Source organism: Martes martes (assembly GCF_963455335.1).
Source record: "Martes martes genome assembly, chromosome: 6".
In the NCBI taxonomy this organism is placed as follows: domain Eukaryota; kingdom Metazoa; phylum Chordata; class Mammalia; order Carnivora; family Mustelidae; genus Martes; species Martes martes.
In genome coordinates this window covers 93620950-93642837 of record NC_137893.1, presented here as the reverse complement: position 1 = coordinate 93642837, position 21888 = coordinate 93620950, and the positions used below count along the sequence as shown (strand labels likewise).

At 37.5% G+C, this 21888-nt stretch overlaps 1 protein-coding gene across 2 annotated transcripts in view; it reads left to right on the top strand.

Moving 5' to 3' along the window:
* Positions 1-21888, top strand: part of PTCHD4 (patched domain containing 4) — a gene marked incomplete at both ends in the record, with an annotated part of 171612 nt that overhangs the window by 43776 nt on the left and 105948 nt on the right. For both annotated transcript variants that reach the window (XM_080807055.1, XM_080807054.1), the window contains one exon: positions 7648-8128. In XM_080807055.1, coding sequence (XP_080663181.1) covers positions 7648-8128 — 481 coding nt within the window. The remainder of the gene's footprint in view (positions 1-7647; positions 8129-21888) is intronic.

Here is a 21888-nt window from a genome sequence, read left to right as displayed (position 1 = left end):
TTTAAAATAGTGATATTGCTTGCAATTGAAATTTTTGGGATAGGTCACTAAGATGAATTACAGAAAAACAGAAAGTTCATTGTTATATACCTCACATGAAAGTAGATGCTAACTCTACTTCCACACTTCTAAAAGATATTTGTGTAAAGATTTGGCATTGAAGGGCGCCTGGGTGGCTCGGTGGGTTAAAGCCTCTGCCTTCGGCTTAGGTCATAATCTCGGGGTCCTGGGATCAAGCCCCGCATCGGGCTCTCTGCTCAGCAGGGAGCCTGCTTCCTCCCCACTCTCTCTCTCTGCCTGCTTCTCTGCCTACTTGTGATCTGTCAAATAAATAAATAAAATCTTTTAAAAAAATGTTTTAAAAAATATTTTAAAAAAAAGATTTGGCATCGGTAAAGGAGAAATTAAATGTATTTATTCAATTATGTGATAAGTAAACCAATACAGAGGATAGAATACTCATGAAATAAATATTTGAAGAGAAAATGAATTTTACTGTATAAGAAATTAATTCATTTGGCCACTGAGAGATGATTTACATCTAGGTAAAATTGGGCAAATTCTTGATCTTTTTCCACTTGAGAAGAATTCTCTCTGGAAGTTATTCAAAGAGAGAGAAAAAAGCTACTGGGGTCCAGATTTTAAAGGAGCTAAAAAGCTTCTTGTTTCTATGGAAATGGACATGGGCCATCTTATGTTTCTTCTTCCTTCTTATTGCTTTTTCCCTTAGGGTAGATTTCTCTAGTCTACTTTGGAGTGTCTAATGACTTTGCCACAGATGAATCATTAAATACAGAGCTAATGAAACCTTTAGAAATAATATATGCCAAGCCTTTTATTTTTGAGATGGCATTGGTATCCAGAGAAATCAAGCAGCATGCCCCGTCACCTTGCTACAATCCTAGCAGAACTGGAACTTGGAGCCAGATGCCTGGATTCTGTCCCCTGTGTTCTCTTATTACAGATATTTGCTGGGAAATGTAGAAGAATATTAGGTGTCTAAGTGAATAAACAGTGTCATTCAAATATTTAATTTATGACATACTAATAAGAATAATACCCAACACTTTCTGAACACTAGTCTAAATGTTTCATATGCATTAGCACACTTGATCCTCAAAATGCCATGTGATTTTTATTTTAACCTGTGATAAGACTGACGTCCAGACAGCTCCACACCTTGCCCATGTTGACACTGGGACTCTTAGTGAGACAGCTGAACTCTTGAGTCTGTGTACATTATTGCTATCTTATACTTCCCTTCATTCAAATATATTCATAAATTATTCAAACGCATGTGCAGTTGTAGTAAGAACATACATGTTCGAGTCAGAAAGAGGAATAAGTGATTGGCTATGCCACTTAGTAGTTGTATAACCTGACATTATCTCCCCCCCACCCCGAGATGCCTGTGTCCTCCTTGGTGACTTGAGACTACTACAGCATAGCACTTTCTCATAGAATGACAGGAAGAGTTACCTAGGATGATGCAAAGAAAGTTCTTAAATCTTAAAACTAAGTCTGTCACATGTGTTAGAAAGTGATATGCTAGAATGCATTGCTAATGTTCTTTTATATTCTGGCTGGCTAAAGTCTGCGTTTCATTTCAACAACATAAAGCTTATTTTTTTAACCTTTCCTATTTGAAAAAAAATTAAAATACACTACTATGCTCTCCTAGTTGAGTAATGTGACCTTATAAGAAATTCAACTTATTCTTTATTAGGGCATTTTAATGCTTTTAAGTCTTCATTTAAAAAAATATTTATTTATTTATTTATTTATTTGAGAGAGAGGGCGAACACAGAGTGAGAGTAAGAGGAAGAAGCAGATTCCCTGCTAAGCAGAGAGACTGATGTGGGACTCCATCCCAAGATCCTGAGATCATGACCTGAGCCACCCAGACACCCTAAAGCCTTCATTTTTAAAATAGGTTTTGATTCTTTTTTCTTTAACTAAATACCATATAGGAACTGCTTTCTCATTATTTGCTTGTTTCTACTAAACATGAAGCTCTGATGAGGAAATTCAAGATAGCTGATGATTTCATTTAATCATAGTTTATCCTACAATATTTGATTTTGAGAATAAAACAAAGGGATGTAAGTTAGGAAATAAATAGGAGGGAAAGTCTTTTTTAAACAAACAAGCAAACAAAACAACAAACTTTTGCATTCCTTCAGAAATGTCCCTGTCTACTATACATAGATAGGTAGATTTTCTTTTCAGCAGTAAAAGACTGACGATCTAAAAGTTTCCAATATCCTTGCCGTGTCGACCTCATTGAAAATCAATGAAATCTGAAATGCGATTGTCTTGGACAGAAGCTCTGCAGCTAAATTATCTTGCAATCACAGAAAGTATCTTAACGGCAACCTAGCACATACACCGAGCAGATAGGACACTTACTCCCCTATAATTTCAAAGCCTCATTGAATTTTTTTTTTTCTCTGCACGATGGTTTATGACATTAATGTCTCTTTCCTCTCCTAGCGCTTGAAGAATTTATTCTTTGATCTTGTCTCAGGGTTTTAATTTCCTTTTCTACTGTAGAGCTTTAGATTGGGCGGTAGTTTTCAAGAGCTACAAAGTAGTAACCGTAAATGAAATAAGACCTAAAGAACCCAAGATTTTTTTTTTCCTTTTTTTTTTTTTTTTCCCTAGCATTACTGCTTCTGGATAGAGAGTATGATGTGATGCTTCCTGGCTATGAGGTAGCCTCATGACCTGTAAATGCATTGATTCACCTTGGAACAATTCACCTACCACAGATGGCCTCAGCTGACATTTTTTTCATGCTGCATCAAGAACCTGAAAAGCTGCAGGGACTTCTTAATGGAGCTCTTTCCTTTTAAGTCACCCTGACTTGCTAAGTCATCTTCCACAGTGCAGTGAGAGAGCACTCCAAAAAGGAAAGCACGCCATTCGTTCCCTGCTTAAAACAGTAGTTTCTTACTACAGAACAATTAATTCCAGCTCCTTAATAAGGCTTTGCTGGTTCTTCCTGAAAAGGCCCTGCTTTCCTCTCTAGCCTCAGACTTCCTCCTTTCTTTCCATCAGTTCCTTGAACCTTGAGCCATCCTTTGCCCCGAGGCCACAGTGCCTACAAACCCTTTTCCAAGTACTAACTCCCTCGGTCAGTGGACGAGCCTCTCCACATGTTTGGTATGCAGTGAAAATGGAAGAGGAACATATTTTAGGGAAATGTTACACTACAGTAAAGGGATTGGGGGGGGGGGGGGAAAGGGTAAAACTTGTATGTGTGTGTTTCTGCACCAGCCTCTAGTTTCTGCATATACCTCTCTTCATCTGAGGCGCTATTGTCCTCAGACACTTCAAGCTCTTACTTCTCATGTTCTTAGCAAAATGGTCTGTTAAAAAATAATGTAAGATTAGTTATATACATCTCAGGTGAACTGAGTTAAACGATATGGAACATTCATTATATAGCTGGCTGTGTTCTAGGCACAGGGAAATTACCAGTGAGCAAAATAGGAAAGGTGCCTGCTCTCAAGGAGCACACATTCCAGTGGAGGAGCAATTGATTGATTAAATAAGATGGCTTCAGATAGCAATCTTTTGGAGGAAAAAAACAACATAGCAGTATGTGATAAAGTGATGTGTAGGAAGGAGGTATAGTTTAGATCATCATGTGGTTCAAACGGTCTTCTGGTAGATAAGGCATCCAGGAGGAAGCAGCCCTGGCCTTAGAATCACGGAGGAAAGCATTCGTTGCAAAGGCCATGTGGTGAAAATCAGCTTGGTGTGTTCAAGCAGTAGGAAGAAAGGTGGGAAGACTGGGACAGAATTCATGGGGAGAAAAGGGGTGGGAGACAAGATCAGAGTCTCAGCCAGCAGTGGGACATGCAGGGCCTTGCAGACAGGGTAAGGAATTCTTCTTTTATTCCTAATGCAAGTGGAAGCCAGTAGGTTTTAAGAGTATAAATGCTGTAACCTCATTTAGAGTTATGCCAGTGAGTTCGGGCTTTAAGGTGGAGAAATAGACTGAAGAAAAGCAGAAGTGGGCACAAGGATATGAGTTAGGAGCTTCAATTCAGCCGCTGTTAATGATGTCTGTTCAGTTCAATGAAACACTGAAACAGGAGAGCACTGGAAGTGATGTGTTACCATTTTGTCATAGTTTTAAGGTTTATCTTTATGATGACAGAAATGGGATTTCTGTACTTAAAGGAACTTTGGAATTTGTGTAGGAGGTTTTATTGGAACAGGAGGAAGTTGAATCAATAGAAATGGTGGGCATTTGGTTTAATAGAGAGCAAAATATTGGAAAATAAGAGATCTACACATGAAATAAGTTTTAATCATAAAGAGCAGTTAATGGGGACTAGGACCTAAAGCAGCTTCCCTGAAATCACTCCTATAGGATTCTAGAAAGTTCTGGATTTGGAATTAGAATTGCATTGGAACCCTGGGTTCATCACTTTGACTAACAGGTTTCCCTTCTCTGAGCCTCTACGTTTGCTCATCTGTTAAACAAAAATGTCCTCCTGGCAGTTGGTGAGATTGTTTTATGCCATAAAAGTAATCAATTCATGGATCTATAATAACGATATCATTTCTGGCATTCAGCTCTCACCAGAGTAACTTTATAGGTGGTATTTTCATAGACTAGTAGAGCTGAAATATATCTTCAATATTATACAAACATTTACTCATATATTCATATCTGTTCATTTTAGAGATGATAAAATGGAAACCTGCAATGGGAAATGAACCAGCCAAAATTTTCTTAAACAGTTAGTGTGAGGTGCATGCTGCAACCCAGGTCACATGACTTCCGGATTCCTGACAGGTCCAAGGAAGTTCTGCCCAGAGGATAATTAAAACACATGTTCCATTCATTTTTTGTTTCTCCTACATAGAAACACTCATGAATCGGTAAAGTTGGGTAACTCCTTTACCACCCCTTACAAAATAGTAGAACTTTACCTTACAAATATTTCTCAGACTATATTGAGTGGGATGATTGGGCCAATGGCTATACAAAATGTGGACCTTTCAGCAGAGGTAATTGTTCAAGGACTTCTAAAGACCTTGTTTATTTTGTTCTGGTACATGAAGTGGAATAGATTAAGAGAGGAAAAATTCATTCTATTTGTAACATCCACTTAAATGTAATGGGATGAAGGCATATCTTTTATGAAGTAATTTTTGTGAGAAATGGAAATTAGACAACTTCAAAAGGAGGGTGAGCAGTTAGCCAAACTCAATAAAGATCAGTTATTTAAAAATCTATATATTGCCTTCTGTAGAGTTTTGACTTTGGTCCAGACACATTATCAGTGCCCTCTTTGATCCACTATAATCTCCAAATGAGGCCTGAGGGATGCATAAATCTTTGTTCTGCTGTTAAAGATCCCTGGGAAATCTTTTTGATGACAGGAATGAGTAAAGACAGATGGAACCGCACATTCTTAAGTGAATAAATATAGCTTTTAAAATACTTTCTCTTTCAAATAATCAAAAGCACAAGTCAACATCACAGACGGGATTTCAAAGAAGTAGAAACAGGGGTGGAGCTAAAAATTATACCAAGCTTAAAACAAAAATAAACAAGACTGATTGAGGAACAAGAATGGAGATTATTTAGAGTGGAAACCATATTCCAGTCTGTCACTGCTGGGACAGGATTCCCACTCCTTCTTTGAAGTCTTCCTATCTTTTCACTTGCAGCTCATCAAAGAAACCTACAGGTTTCAAAAGAGAGCATCGGGAACATCTAGCTGGAATGTTAGATAGATAGATAGATAGATAGATAGATAGATAGATGATAGATATGGAAAAGAAGATGGAAAATTTACAAAGATGCCTTGGAAGTGGGAGATTTACCAAGCAAAGGGGAATAAAACTCAAATTAAATTCTTATTTAAAAATAAATTGTTGGGGCACCTGGGTGGCTCAGTGGGTTAAAGCCTCTGCCTTTGGCTCAGGTCATGATCCCAGGGTCCTGGGATTGAGCCCCGCATCAGGCTCTCTGCTTGGCAGGGAACCTGCTTCCCTTCCTCTCTCTCTGCCTGCCTCTCTGCCTACTTGTGATCTCTGTCTGTCAAATAAATAAATAAAATCTTTAAAATATATATATCTTTCAACTGGAATTCGTCAGGTTGTATTAAATAGAAAAATTGCTTTTATTGAACATGTGGGAGGGAAATGGGTATGTGAGGTGACTATAAAATTTCTTCCTCACAATTCTTAATTATCCTTCTAACACCACTGGTACTTTCTATAAATTTCTCAAACTGTTTGTGTTTACAACACCCTTTCAAGTATTACAGTTACTTTGGTGCATGTTAAAAATACATATGGGAACAAGTACCTCAGACCTAAGTGTTCTCCTTCAGGAGAACTGTCACACCTGTCTCGTTGAGTATACAGTGCCTCACAGTTCTCTGAAAAGCACCACAGTTATCAGACTGTTGGGTTTGTTGCCCTTCCATACTACCTTTCCAGAAGGAACTGTTCCCGGCTCTGACTCTCCACTTTTCTATCCTCATGAGATAAAAGTCTTGCTTGATGTAGCAAATGCAAATTCTCCTTATAGCATAAATTTACCTTTGTGCCTGCATTTTGTGCAGTACCTGTGGCCCATTTTTAATGCTATGCTCTGTCTTGTAGCCTGCTATCAGGCTCAGTATCATGTCGGACAAGCATTGCCATGGAAGTAAATGACAGTTGTGGCAAAAAGAAAATACCCAAATTGTTGAAAATTTGGTGATGTCTCTAAGGGATTTCTTTCTGAGGGGGCACCAATGGCTGAGAATTACTGCTCTGAATTAAGCAACTCAGTGTCCACCTTGAATGTGCCATAAAGAGAAGTGATTGCTTCTCTTATAAATATCCTACTCATATGACTTCTCTGCTCTACATTGTGTGAAATTCTGAAACCAAAATTACTTTTGCCACTTCACCTGAAATCTCATCAGTTTTGTTTGGTGGATTTGTCCACTGTGTTCTATGGGGAAAAGATCAACCAATGCCTGAGGCACAATTTTGGAGGGAATTATGTTCAGATAATATTTAGAAAACCTCTCAACCCTATTATATTAATTGTAAAAAAAAATAGTATCTTCTATTTATTCTGCAATACATGGTTGTATCCCCAGAGTGTGGATATTTGTGATGTTTGTGTGTGTTTGCATGTCTTGGTGTAGGTGTGTGTGTTAACCATGAAAAGTTTAGTGTGTATTTATTAAATGAATTATTATTTTAATTTTTGAAATGTTGTTAACTCATGCCATGTTTCGTTTTTGGCTGAAACTGAGTCATCAAACTTGATCCTGCATATAGGAGTTATAGTAGACTGTTACAGAAGGAAATGGTGGGAATGGGGGTATGGATGGAATAGATCAAAATAATATTTATGTACATTTTCCTATGCATGTGGTGAGTCTTATATAGCTTCATGATACTCTTTGCATCTTTCTAATCCTGATCATCTTGCATGGTATCCCATGGCACTCCAAAAAGTTGAATATAAAATCCTCACATGCCACTCCACCCACATCCGTTCACAATTGCAAGAGCCCCTCTCTGCCTTTGTTGTGTTCTTTCATTTAGAATAATAATCTGTTGTTTGAAATGTGCATCCCTCTGGTAACTTTAGTCTCCCCTTTTTCTGTTTTCAAGGATGGGAGGAACAGTTTTATTGGACACCAACTAGGCGGGGTAGTGGAAGTGCCAAACAGCAAGGACCAGCGGGTCAAGTCAGCCAGAGCCATTCAAATCACCTACTACCTCCAGACCTATGGCTCTGCCACTCAAGACCTCATAGGGGAGAAGTGGGAGAATGAGTTCTGTAAGCTCATGAGGAAGCTCCAGGAGGAGCACCAGGACCTCCAGCTCTACTCTTTAGCATCCTTTAGCCTCTGGAGAGACTTTCATAAGACCAGCATCCTGGCCAGGAGCAAGGTCCTGGTGAGCCTTGTGCTGATCCTGACCACAGCCACCCTCTCCAGCTCCATGAAGGACTGTTTGCGCAGCAAGCCCTTCCTGGGCCTCCTGGGGGTGCTCACAGTGTGCATCTCCATCATCACGGCAGCAGGGATCTTCTTCATCACTGATGGAAAGTACAACTCCACCCTGCTGGGAATCCCATTCTTCGCCATGGGTAACTATCCATCCTTGTGGTAATTGGATTCTTACCGATGTGGGGCAAGGTAGTACATTTCTTGAATTCTCAGGCAGAAATCTGTTTTAACTTTTCACTGATGTGTCTGTGTGATTATGTAAGATTTTACCTGGGGTAATGTCTGTTTCACCTGATTGGGCCTTTTGGAAAATCTAGGCTGACCAAGTCATCTTCCCGTTTATGTTGCAGAATTTAATGCTGTCAGTTATTTTTAAATTATACAATATTGGAATTTTCTACTCTGCTTCTTCAAATATTATAAGTCAGGGATTATGGAGATCCAAAACTTACTTTGAACAAATTTTGTGGTTCATATTCATGGACACCTTCAAGTTGATGATAGCGAAGAGTGAATAGCATGGGATGAAAATTCAAAGAACTACTGATTTATTCTAATCTCAAAAAACTTTTTCAGTAATCTTGGTTTATTAACTCACTTCAAAGTTTTTATAGAAAATATATTACATTTCCCCACCTCCATATAAACTAAACCTTCCTACTACACTTAAAGGTATATCCCCTAATTTCTTTCATCTCTGGTGAGAATAATTAATGAGCATCCTCAGCCAAGATCATCCCTTCTTATAAGTTTTCTCCAGACATACATAAATGTCTAGAAAATGTTCTATGAGTGTGTGTGTGTGTGTGTGTGTGTGTGTGTTCTGGCAAAAGAGAAGATCAAGTCTGGGAAGAAATGTGAATGATGGCTCAGCAACAAGACTGATGGAATGTATCAGAAAAGCCATGATAATGGTGATATCTGTGGTTCTACAAAAGAGTTCTGTCAGATGTGATATAATTCCCTACATGCAGTGATTTGGAGGATGAGCTATAATAATGGCCTGTAGGTGGTGAACTGACATGAGCAGGAGAGTTTTCAGCTGTAAAGTAATTGCTTTTCACTCCCATGCTAAAATCAGCTATAAATTACAGTTTTATTATTAAATTAAAAAAACACACGTATGTGGTCAGAAAGGCTTCTAAGTGATCCAGGCCCTTTTTGTTTTCACCTTAACAAACATCTTTGAGAACACTGCAAAATGGATTTATAGTGTAGGTTGCTGGTGTCCAACTTCTTTACCTGGAGACCCAAGTTCTTTGTGGCCCTAGTAAGTTAGTTCATCTTGGTAAACCTCAGGTTCCTCTTGCATAAAATAAAGATCATAATTTTATCACTTTCAAAGAATTGTTTTTTGAATGTAGTAGAATATACCTAAGGCTTATATAGCATATAGTAAATGCTCTATAAATGTCATAAAGATTTAAGTGCACTGGATTTAGTGATAAATAGGAAACAGCGCTTGGCTTCAAGAAATTGAAAGTCTGCCTGGATTTTGCATATCACCTTTAAATGCATCTTCATCTTCTTAACAACAAGGATTTTTCTTTTTCCCAAGTAACTGTATTAAAATTTGTTTGCACAAGTGATGAGGATGTGTCTAGATTTGAACCATTTATACTTGTTATGTTTTTTGAGCTTAGCCTCTTGACTTGAAATATCAACATAAAATTCCTAAGAATCATTCGCTGTGGTTCACAAATGAAACATGGCTTGTTCAAAATGACAAATTAGATACTTTAGACCCTACTAGGGCTTTTTCTAAAACTGTGGCAATCTAATTGGGTAATGGAAATATTTATCAAGAAAGTTCTATAATATATAGCATTGCATATTCCATACAAATAAAGAGAAAAATTGTCTCTAGTGAGGCTGAATTATAATGTAGATTCTACAAAATCAAAGTGGTATTTTTATCCCTTAAATAAATAATAACACTGAAAGCAGTAACACTGAAGAAAAGGCCCAGATTCTGAAACACACATGTTTCTCACTTTTCTTCTGTCTCAGTGATCTTTAAGATCATAAATCAACCTTAGACAGTGTAAGTATAGACTCTAGGAAGCCTGGTGAATGGTTACTCTTCAGTATTCCTAGAATTCAGTCCTTAAAATATTCTGAAATGAACTTTTCTGGTATGTTCTGAAAACATAACAACAATAATTATCAATTTATCAATATATACTTATTTAAGATATCTGGTCCATCAAGGGGTAGTTTGTTGTACTTTCTTTTGTTTGTAAAATGATCTGTAATAACAAAGATATGAAGATCGAGAACTAGTGAAATGAAAGGATTATCCCACAGGGCTAGGAAATCTGAGTTTTCATCCCAGCTTTCCCCCTAACTTTGTATGTTTTATTGGGCTGCAATATATAGTCCCGTTGTCCCAGTACTTTATATATTAAATGAAGGATTTGGACTTTTCAATCTTAAATTTTGAAGATCTTATAATATTAGTTATCTTATTTTCAATTGAAGTTAGAATTTGATCATTACTTTATAACGACATTTAAGGTATGTGTTATCCTTCGACCTCTAATCTCCATTCTCATTTGTTGGCTTTTAGTGTGTGTATATGTGCATGTGTGTGTGAGAGAGAGACAGAGACAAGGAGAGGGGCTTTAGAATAGAAAAATCACAGGTCTATGAAGAGCACAAGTCTATGCTCATGCATAGAGCATGCAAAGCACAAGTCTATGAAGGTGATGAGGTGGAACGTGATTTTGAGAATCAATAAGTTGAGTTTGGCAGATATATATCTTCTAGTAGTACATATGGCATTGGTTGAAAGTAGTCCCCTGATTGATTACAGTTTACATGGTGTTAACACTGCATAATCTAAAGTTAGTTGGGTGTAAGGGAAAGAAGTCCAACTTTTCTGGTACACTTATTTCTATTCCTATCTTCCCACAAGGATTTATCTGAGGTTGTGCTCCAAGACTGAAAATCAGTTATCTTCATGATAACCTATCCCTGAAGCTAGGTATGTCACTGATGGTGTTTTGTTCTTCAGCCATTTTATTTCTGACCAGCTATCTTCCTTCTAGACTGCATCTGCTTGTTCTTTTTTCTGACCATTCATCTACTTAATATCCCTGGAGATGTTTAAGAGGCACATATACTGTATCTTTATATCTGGCATTTTTAAAACCTGTACTAATTTTTATATTTTGTCCTGGTGTCCCCATAAGTAAATCCATGTCTTTCAAATTGTATGTTCCAGATTAAGGTTTGGAAAAGGAGATGATTATAGGCATATGTGCTATCTCTGGAAAAGATCTGAGAAGGAAATCCAGACTTCTCATATTTTTTAAAAAATACCTAAAATGATCCCATTTTGCTCCAACTTAACATCTCCTCTCTATACAAACATAAACCAGTAACAGTGCCACTAATTTAATTTATAACTCATTGTCAGCCTTTTTTTTTTTCCACTTCATTTGCTTTGTGTGAATGTGTTTCCTTTTCTGGGAGGAGAAATATGGGCTAATATTACATATGGGCACCAGCCTGTTTTCTACTGTATTTTGCTGATCTTCTGTGGATAGTTGCAAAAGTGATAGCCTTGATTCACTATTAATTTACAGTCTATCTTGAGTTTGTTTTATATGCCTGGAGTCTTACTTTAGCCACTGGTGATTTTGACAAGAGCTGCTTTGGGTCAATGCTGAGAATAATTTGAAGAAGTTCAATAGAGCTTGGGAAATAGGTAGTGAAGATAGTAAGTAAAGATAAGGGACACACCCACGTGACTTATTTTGTTCAGGTGAACCCAGCATTTCCAGATAGGAGACTTTTGTTCATCATCTAAAATTGAGCTCCATATTCATTTATTTATTAATTCAATCAAATATTTATTGAGCACATATATGTTCCATGTATTTTGGATTGGAGAGTAAAAGGTATCGAACTGAACTGATCAAGTGGTTGCCTGCATGGATCTTACATTGTAGGCCTTCGAAGGGGAGGCATCTGACAATAAACAAACAAGATAAGCTATATAAAGTACAAAAATAAAGCAGGAAAAGGGATAAAGAATATAAGTGGTAAGAGAAAAGACTTTCTGGGGAAAAAAAAGGAAATTGAAGTAGAGAGCTAAAGGAAGTGAAGAAGTAGCCATGTGGCAACCTGAGAAAAGAGTATCTCTGACAAAGAGAATGTGCAAAGGCTTTTAGAAGGACCTCTCAGTGAAGTTGAGGAAGCACAATAAAAGGAGTGTGGCTGGAGCACAGTGGACGACTGTCTGAGTATTATGAGATGGAGTTAGAGAGATGGTAGAGACAGGTCATGAGAACTTGATACTTTTTTAAAGATTTTATTTATTTGAGAGAGAGAGAGAAAGTGAAAGTACAGAGGGAGAGGGAGAGAATCTTAAGCAGGCTCCACACTGAACATAGAGCCCAAAGGGGCTCGATCCCATGACCCTGAGATCATGACATGAGCCAAAATCAAGAGTCCAATGCTCAGCTGACTGAGCCACACAGGCACCTCAAAAAACTTAATATTTTAGATGGAAAGCTATCTGAGGCATTTGCAACAGGAGAGTGTGATCTGCCTTATGTTTTATATGTTTCTTTTTTTAAATTTTATTTATTTATTTGACGGAGAGAGAGAAAGAGAGGGAACACAAGCAGGGGGAGTAGGAAAGGGAGAAGCAGGTTCCCTACTGAGCAGGGTGCCCTACACGGGGCTTGATCCCAGGACTCTGGGATCATGACTTGAGCCAAAGGCAGACTCTTAACTGACTGAGCCTCCCAGGTGTTCCTGCCTTACTTTTTAAATGCATCTTTGGCTACAACATGGAAATGAGTCTACAATGGAGCAAGAATGGTTATAGGAAGACTATGTAAGAGGTTATTGCAAAAATTCATGGGCTATAATGGTGGTGATGTGAAATACCATGGGAGCAGAGACAATGGCAAAAAGGGATTGGACTCAGGATATATACTTGAAAATAAAATTGACAGGATGTGCTGCAGGACTGGATATACTATATAAGATAAAGAAGAGTCAAGGATGACCCCTAACTTTGAGGACTAAATATCTAATAGAAAGCAGTTGCACCCCTAACTTTGAGGACTAAATATCTAATAGAAAGCAGTTGCCTTTCATTATCATAGGGAGTTCATGATAGGAATAAGTTAGAGAGGAAAATATCAATTTATTTTCTATCTGGTAGGTATACCTATTAAGCATCCAAGTGGGAAAATGGAGGGTTAGCTATATAAGACAATATGTAGATCAGGCTAAGAAGTAAAATCTGTAAGTTGGAGCTGGAAATATAAATTTTGGATTTATCATGGCATAGCTGATAATGAAAGCCATGGGATCTGATAAGATCAACTAAAAAGATAAATATAGATAGAAAATGGAAGTCAGAGATCTGAGCCCTAGAGCATTCCAAAGCTTAGAGATTGGAAAGATGAAAATGATTCAGAAAATGACATTAAGAAGGATGAAGCAGTGAGATAGTAGGGGAATCAAAAGAGAATAGTGTCTCAGCAGCCAAGTAAAGAAGGCATTTCCTAAACAGCTAGAGATCAGCTGTTCCAAAAGCTGCTAAGCAGTTGTGTCCAATGAGAACTGAGAATTGGTTGTTTGATTTAGCAATTTGAAGGTCATTGGTGACTTTGACAAGAGTTGCTTTGGAGGAGTGCTGAGGGTAATTTAAAGAGGTTCAATAGAGTTTGGAGGATAAGAAGCAAAGACAGTGAGTAATGGTAATTTTTCCAAGGAATTTTGCATTACAGAGAAATAATGATTGTATGCTAATTGGGATGCACAGCACAGAAAGTTTCATAGTAAAGCAGAGATAGGAAGAAATTGCAGAAACACTGTCATTGAGTAGGAGAGGTGGGACTGGATTCAACGCACAGCTAGAGTCATTGGCTTTATATAAGAGCATAGACAACTCATCTACAGTTAAGAAAAGAGAAGGCAAAATATATGGACAGATCCAGATAGATTGGTACATGTGGGGGTGGGAGCATGTGGAAATTCCCTTCTGTGGCTTCAACTTTGTCAGTAAAATATAAAGCAAGTCATCAGCTGAGCATAAATTTGGGGAAGGAGGTGTTGATTTGAGGAAAGCGAAGAGAGTTTAAAAGAGTCGCTTTGGAAATTGGAGAACAAATTGAAGTTAGGTCAACAGCTAAGAAGCACAAGGACCTACTTGAAGTTTATGATCATGAATTTAAAAAAGAAATCAATTCAGCATGGTTGCTGAGTCAGTGCCCCCACTCCCCCAACCCTAGCCACTTGGAGGAAGAGTTGAGTAATCATTGACATGAATTTAGTTGGAGAAAAAAACTCCCAAGGTGGTGGGGGGGGAGAAGGAGAGCTTATAGTGTATGCAAAAAAGTGACTATAATGACAGATTATGAAGATTTTACTTGTTAGTGTCAGCTAAACCATGCTGCAGTAACAAATAATGCTATAAATCTAGTTGGATTAATACAGCAAAGATTGATTTCTTGCTTACACCGCAGTTTAATGTGAATCAGGAAGCTTTCCTCAGGAACTCTCTTACAGCAGAGATTCAGGGATTTAGGATCCCTCTGTGGTGCAACATCTTGTCTTCTCATAGTTTATGGTCCCAGCTATGTACACAGAAAAGTGAACAGTTAGAGAAAACACACCTATTTATAACTACCTTATACTCAAAGCTATACAGTTACTTCTCATCATATTCTATTGGCCAGAACTACACACATGGCCATAAGCCAGCTCAAGGAAATACAGAAAATGTAGGAGAGTAAATGGATTATTTAATGGGTATCAACTGTCTGTCCCACATAAACGAAGCCAAACAATAAAGGTAATGAGGATTTCTTCCCATTGTCATCATAATGAAAAACTGATAGGGTCAAAATATTATGACTTTTTATGAAATCAGAAAACTGTTTTAGGTTGAAGTCTATTCTGGTTATCTATTGCTGTATAACAAATACCACAAGACTTAGTAGTGTAAAACAACTTTTTATTATTTTACTTTGTTATTTATTTTATTATTATTTGTTATTTATTTAACATTATTTTATTATGTTCACAGTTTCTGTAGGTTAGTACTTTGGAAAGGGCACAGTGAGGTCAGTTTTTCCTATCTACACAAGATCTAGAGCCTCAGCTGAGGGCAGCTTGAAGTCCAAAGGCTGGAACAGGTGGGGCTAAAACAGCCACTTCTAAGATGCTTTCTTTGCTCACATGGCTGGTACCAAGCCTGGGATTTCTGAAGGAGAATCTCAGCTGGGAAATTTGAACATAGCATCTAAATGTGTCCTGTCCAGTGTGGTATTTTTAAGGTAGTCAGGCTTCTTATGTGAAGACTCAGGGCTCCAAGAAAAAGTGTTGCAAGAGACCAAAGCAAAAACTGCAGGGCTGGTGGTTGCGTGGCATCGTATCAGCCATATTCTACTATGTGCCACTCACAAAGCCCAGCCTAGATTCAAGAACAGGGTATTGGGACTCCATCTCTTGAAAGAGTGGCAGAGTTGAGAGAGAGGCAGAGTCACATTGCTGAAGAACAGGTGGAATGGGAGCTATGGTTCTGGCCATCTTCGGAAAATGCAATCTGCGACCCAGTTTTAATGTGAGTGAGCTGGAAAGAAAAAAGATGGATGCTAGAGATGTGTGGTGTAAAGGTTTTCAGGAGAAGTTATTACTTATGAAAATGATTATGAGTGGATCATTTTGAGCTGGGAAACAAATGTAGAATTTAAAACAGTATGAGTTCATAAGACCACGAGGCCCGAGTATAGAATGGATTTTCCCTGTGGAATTTAAAGTCATGAAAAACTATGACAAGAGTTGTGATGGCCACTGACACACTGAGAGTTCCATGTTAAATCTTAGGAAATGGGGGAAATCGATCCTGAGTTCTGTTAATGAATATTTTTTAAATGACTAATTTGCATAGTACATGGCCTACATTCAAAGGAGTAGGTGCTTTTAAGGAAGACAAACAATATCTTGGACTTCTTGTGGGGTATAGATAGCACCTATAAAACTTTCAGGTCCAGTAGCAGAGGAGGAGTGGGAGAACAAAGTGGTCTGCACTGGAGAGGGCCAGGAAAGCAGGGTAATCAGCAGATGGCCAGCTTTGATTAGAGCAAGAAGCTAAAGATTATATTTGGGGAAAAGATTTTAGAGGTAGGGAATCTTGGTGATGATAGACTAAGTTCCAGAAGGCAGGAAGAAGATGGGAGGGATGACAAAATGGTAAGATCAGGGGGTATACATCACTATATAGGAATGAAAGTACCCAGCAGAGACCAGGGAATTGTGGGCCTTTGTGATTCCTCTGTGAGGGGAGGTATATGACCGACAGCAGTACCAATGGCCCCACCTAGCAGAGTCACTCTGTTACCTTATAAGTCAGATCATATCACTTACCTGCTCAAAATCTCCAACAGCTTCCCATCTAAGCCAAATTTAATGGATAGAAACATTCAGTGATCTCCAAAGACCAAACAAAGCTAGCATCTGTTACCCCTCTGACCTCAGATTCAACCTCTCTCTCTACACCTGGAAAGCTCTTCTTCAGATACCTGCAGACTTGTATCCTTACTTCCTACAGGTTTTTATGCAAATGTCACCTTCTTCATGGGAACTCTCCTGGCCACTGTGTCCCAAACCACAAGCACCTAACCAGTGCTTCCAGTCTCCCTCCCTAGTTCAGTTTTCAACTTAGAGCTCATCATTATCTAATATACAATATAATATAACTTTGGTCTTGTTCGTTATCTGTCTCTGGGTAATGGAATGTAAGCCCTAAAAGAATGTAAATTTTCATTGTTCCATTTGCTGTTTTTCCCTAGCGCTTAAAACAAAACTTGGCCTAGGGTAGGGCATTCAATAAACATATGTGGAATTAAAGAATGAATGGTCTCTCTGTGTTTCTCAAATGGGTTATGATCTATTAGAGTCATTAAATCAATTTAGTGTATCATGATCCATATTTGTATTTCACTTAAGCGGAAGAAAAGAGAATAGAAAGGAATAGGAAATATCAGAAGGTGTTGCACATAGTAAAGTGTCATTGCATCATATTTTGTTTAATATATATATGTGTGTATAACAGATCACAATGTAAGATGCTTTCCCTAATATATGTCACACATTTTCTAGAATGTTTAGAAAAACACTCTAGAAAATGTGTTGAACTAATGTCTTAAGTAGATTATAGTGATAGGTGGGGATTTATTGAGGAGGAGCCAACTGGGAGAACTCATCAGAAGCATACGTAGCTGCTCCTCTGGGTTGGTCCTGCAGGAGGTGGTATTGGAACTTACAAAGGGGAAGGTTTTGCCAGGGATTTAAGGTGTTACTTCCTGGGCACTGCCATTTCCCTAGATAAGAACCAGCGTATTTAGCCCACAATGGACCCTATAAGACTTGGCTGGCTAAAGTTTTTCAATGATTATGTTATGGTATTAGAAATATTTCTCAGTAAGTTGGTTTTACCAAAAGACCTACTTTACATGGGGTATTAAGCCATCAAAAGCCTTCCCAAAGTAACTCTTTCCTGGAAGAGACAGGACCTATTATTATGACATCAAGAAAGTTTAATTGGAACTATTTCTTAGCCACATTAATTGCAGTCACCCTACTTCTGGAATTAACTATTATTTCCTTTGGGGAAAAGGTTGGCCAATGATATAAAAATATTTCCATGCTTATGGCTTGGAGTCAGAAGACTTGGAGTCCAGTTCAGTCCCTGCCTCTTGTCTGTCAGGTGACTTCTCCCTGAGCCTCCCATGTTTTCTCTTTCATAAGATGAAGAGGTTGTACTGATCGGTCTTTAACATCTCTTCTACCTTTATTCTTTAATTAATGAATCTTTCATTAGACAGAGCAAATGTCATCTTATTTTCTGGATTTGGGGTTCATTGGGAGCTAGTATGGGTCTACTTAACATCTTTTCCAGTGTCCATAGTAAGCATTTTGCAAACACTGACTTATTGATGGTTTTGTGACTGTTAGAATTCATACAGCAAAAAAATTCTGAACTTTTGATTGTTTTTAGCTTGACTCTTTTAATGTCCCTATTTTTTCTGTTATTCCTTAGTTCTAATTTCTTATATTAATATCTATTCTTCTTTTGTAGCTTTTAAAATGGACTTCCTGGGACAGAAGTTACTAATAGGTTAAGACAGGTTTTCATAATTGATTTTCATAGACCTTTTAAAGGAGGTGGGAAGGAAAGAGATTTTGGCATAACAAGTAAGAAGTTGAATTTTATGCCAAGCATTTCAGGTAGCACTGAATAATGTGTACTTTTATTGTACACACTGTCCAACATTAGTAGTAATTATATCCTGACTCCTTAAGATTCTGTACTTTCTTTGGAATCCACCTCCATCTATTGCACTTTTTCATACAAACAAGCTTCCTCCAGTGGTAGTTAGAGTTTTGGAATAAGGAAGAGTACTGTTACATAACACAATTTACTCAGGGTGAGAAGCATATGGACTCATTTTGGTGGTACTGTTTATCTCGAGGATAGCTGATGCTGCTTTCGACTTAAAATGAAAAGATTTGTAAATATGCCTCTTGCTCTGCTCTTGCTTTTTTCCTTCTTGAATCAGATAGTGAATCAGTCTGGAGTATTAAAGCAGATAGGGAAATGTGAAAGGCATCAATTTATTCAGCATATAATAGAACTATTACTATATCAGGTACTATCACTTCTCCAGCATGGGCATCTAAGCCTTCCTCAAATACATCTCCATCACAAGCAACCTGAGCTATCTCCATTCACTGAAGTTGCCTTGAGTCATGTCAGAATGTTCCAAGGAAAAAATATCCCTAATTCCTGAAAGCTATAGCTGGCAACATATTTGAGATTTTCTGCAGTGCTGCACCAAGGTAAATGCTGCAATTTAAACTACAAACTTAAAAAATTAAAATAAATAAATAAGCAGAAAACTTGAATGGTGAAAATACATTCAGGCTTATGCCATCACTTTTCTGAGGAAAAATAAGTTCCCATCTTGAGGGGGAAAAAAAATCATTTAAAAACTGGACACTTACTTTCTACATTCAATTGCATAAAAACTGGACACTTACTTTCTACATTCAATTCTTTTCAAGAGTCACCTAACAAAAAAGGACAATTAGCAGAGAAAGATGAGAAAATTCTTCTGTTGATTTGAGGAGGCTGGTGGTAAGACTTTGCCTTCCAAGAATTGCAGAATTCCTGTGTACTGATTCCCACCTGCCTTCCTGGAAAAATGTGGTTTATGTATGCATCAAATGTATGTGACTTACTGGTTGATTTCTTTTGTAATGATAGAAAAATGCCTTTATCCAGATCCAGGCAAAACTATTATTCAAGCTTCAGTTTACAAATACCACTGTGTACCCTTAGAGAAATTATAATCGTGAGTTTAAATTTAATATGAAGTATATGCTGCTATCTTTCCTACTGCTTCCTCACATTGGCCTGATCTAAATGAAATAAGACTGTGTCCTGGCAAGTGGTATTTCCAGTGATTGTTTACAGAGAATGGAACATCCTAATTAAATATTGTGTTTCATAATATAAATCAGAAAAGTATTAGTTAAGAATATTTCCTAGTATTATTTGAGATGACATAATAAAAATATGGTCTATAAGCATAATAGTCAATGATAACACCAAATAATGAAGAAAAGGAGATAATTTTATCAGAAGGAAGTGGGTGTTAGAATAGGTTTGTCAGTGTTAAAAACAAAAACTGCCATTTATTACCAGCAAAAGATAGGTTTATTTAGGAAAAAAAGATAATTGCAATCATGGGCAAACAACCTGTGGCAAAACTGTAGGCAAGTCCTGGAAACAAAGGAAAGGTACACTTTTTAAGGAGAAAAGTGTAAATTGGAGAGGCTGTTATAAACTGAAAGTCCATTGGCATAAACTAGGAACTGGAAGCATGGTGACTTTTCACTGGCTGAACTATGGGGGAGGGGCAGATGAGAGCATTTCTTTCTTTAGCAGGCATAGTAAAGTAGTATCCAAGTGCAAGGTCAAGTCCACTTCTTCCTGTTCGGTCTGCAGTTGACTAAGAGTAGAAAGATATGAGAGGTCTCCTTGCCAAAACCTCTTGACTCCCTATTAGCGAGGTTTACCTTACTAATTTTCACAGGTTAAGCTACTTTTTAGTAGGAAAAAAAAAAAAAAAGAAAGAAAGAAAGAAAGGAAAAGGAAGCAGGTGAGTTGTTTAGCTCATTTCCCTGAATGAAAACCAGTTGAGATCACACATACAGAGAGGCCACTAAAAGGCACCTGACTTATAGATTTTTGGGTGAAACCGTGATGATGATAAGGAGGACTCATTATAATACTTAACAGTAAATTAATAGATTCACTCTATAAATCTGTCAGCTTGCCCTTCCTTTCCTATGTCTTGGTCAAGGGTCAGGGCAACTTTATATACTTTACTGTGTTAGCACAGTGTTTCAGAAACAATAAGTGCTCAATAATTATTTTTTGAATGAATAAGTTGTAATCCACTAGCTCACAGCAAAGTTAACTTTTTAGAAATGGATATAAATCTTTGTCTGAAATCGTATGTGTTCTTTTAAAATTTTGGGAATAATGACTTTTAAACAAAGCCATTGAAAATGGTTATATAATGAGGGGATTTGGGATTTCCAAATATAAGAGTTTAGTCTAAATGTTGTATCATTTGTTTGGTGTTTCATGAAACTTTAAAGTATTCCCATGGCTTTTTTATTATGACGATGGCTTCTTTATTTTCCCAGAGATACATGGGCAGCTGTTTCTCTTAAATAAAGAAATGAAACACCTGAACTGTTCTCAAATGAATCGAAGACCAGAGCCAATTTTTTCTCCCAGATTCCTTGACTCTGTTGACTATTCTCAAACTGAGCCCTCGGGACTCCTTGGGATGTGTGAGGACAATGGGCCTTGGAAAGAACTGAGCCTGCAGAATTCCTAGATATTCCTTCCTGCTTCTGACCATGCACTTCACCCTGATATTTTTACATGACACGTTGCCATAAAGATTCTGTTTGGGGAGAAATTTCCGTGGATTAAAAAACAAAGAAGCAAATGTTTGACAACTGCCAGTTCTCTACTGTTCCATAGTGCCTCCTTCATAACATAATGGAAGGCAAAAACTAAACTTGAGATGAACTAAATTTATTTTGCAGCCTGGATGGCTTTGCTTTGATCAACTGTTATATCCATACATTTCCTGTAGTTATCTTATTGAAGTATTTCTAGAAGTGTGATTTCTACTTAAGACTTTAACTTTCTCTCCTATAGACAAGTTAACCTATTTTTAAGATTCAGAAAATCCAAAGGGATGGAGGCAATGAGGTTGTATAGTTGCCAGAGGAAGCTGAGTGAGACTGCCAAGAGACTCCAAAGGGTGGAATTATTTGTAATTTTACTGTATTCCAGTGTTAGAATGTCTGTCTTACAGGTTAAGAAATTGTATTGCAAAGGCACAGTGGGAAAACTAGACTCTCAGTGAAAGAATCCCATTAACTAAATTGACAAGAGACAATATTAGCCAAAACCTCTGTTCTGGTAAACTTTCCCAAAAAATGCTCTACATATATCCCCTAACAAGGCTTTTTTTTCTCAAGATTAAAAAAAAAAAAAAAAAAAAGACCAGTCTTACTCAGAAGGCTTTGTGATGAACGTAATTAAAACATAATGGTACCTTATGAATTTTTTGCCAAATTGCCCACCCATGCCTTCCAGATTTGGTGTCACTCTTCCCTGGAAAGTTTTGTGTACAAAGTACAGAAACTCACATTGTTAGACCTTATCATTCTATGTTGGCTACCTCTTTTGGTTGATAAGCTTTATCAATATGATGATTCAATATCACTGAATATGTTAGTAGATGAATTAAGTAAATAGTGTTTCAGTTGGGACTAGAAA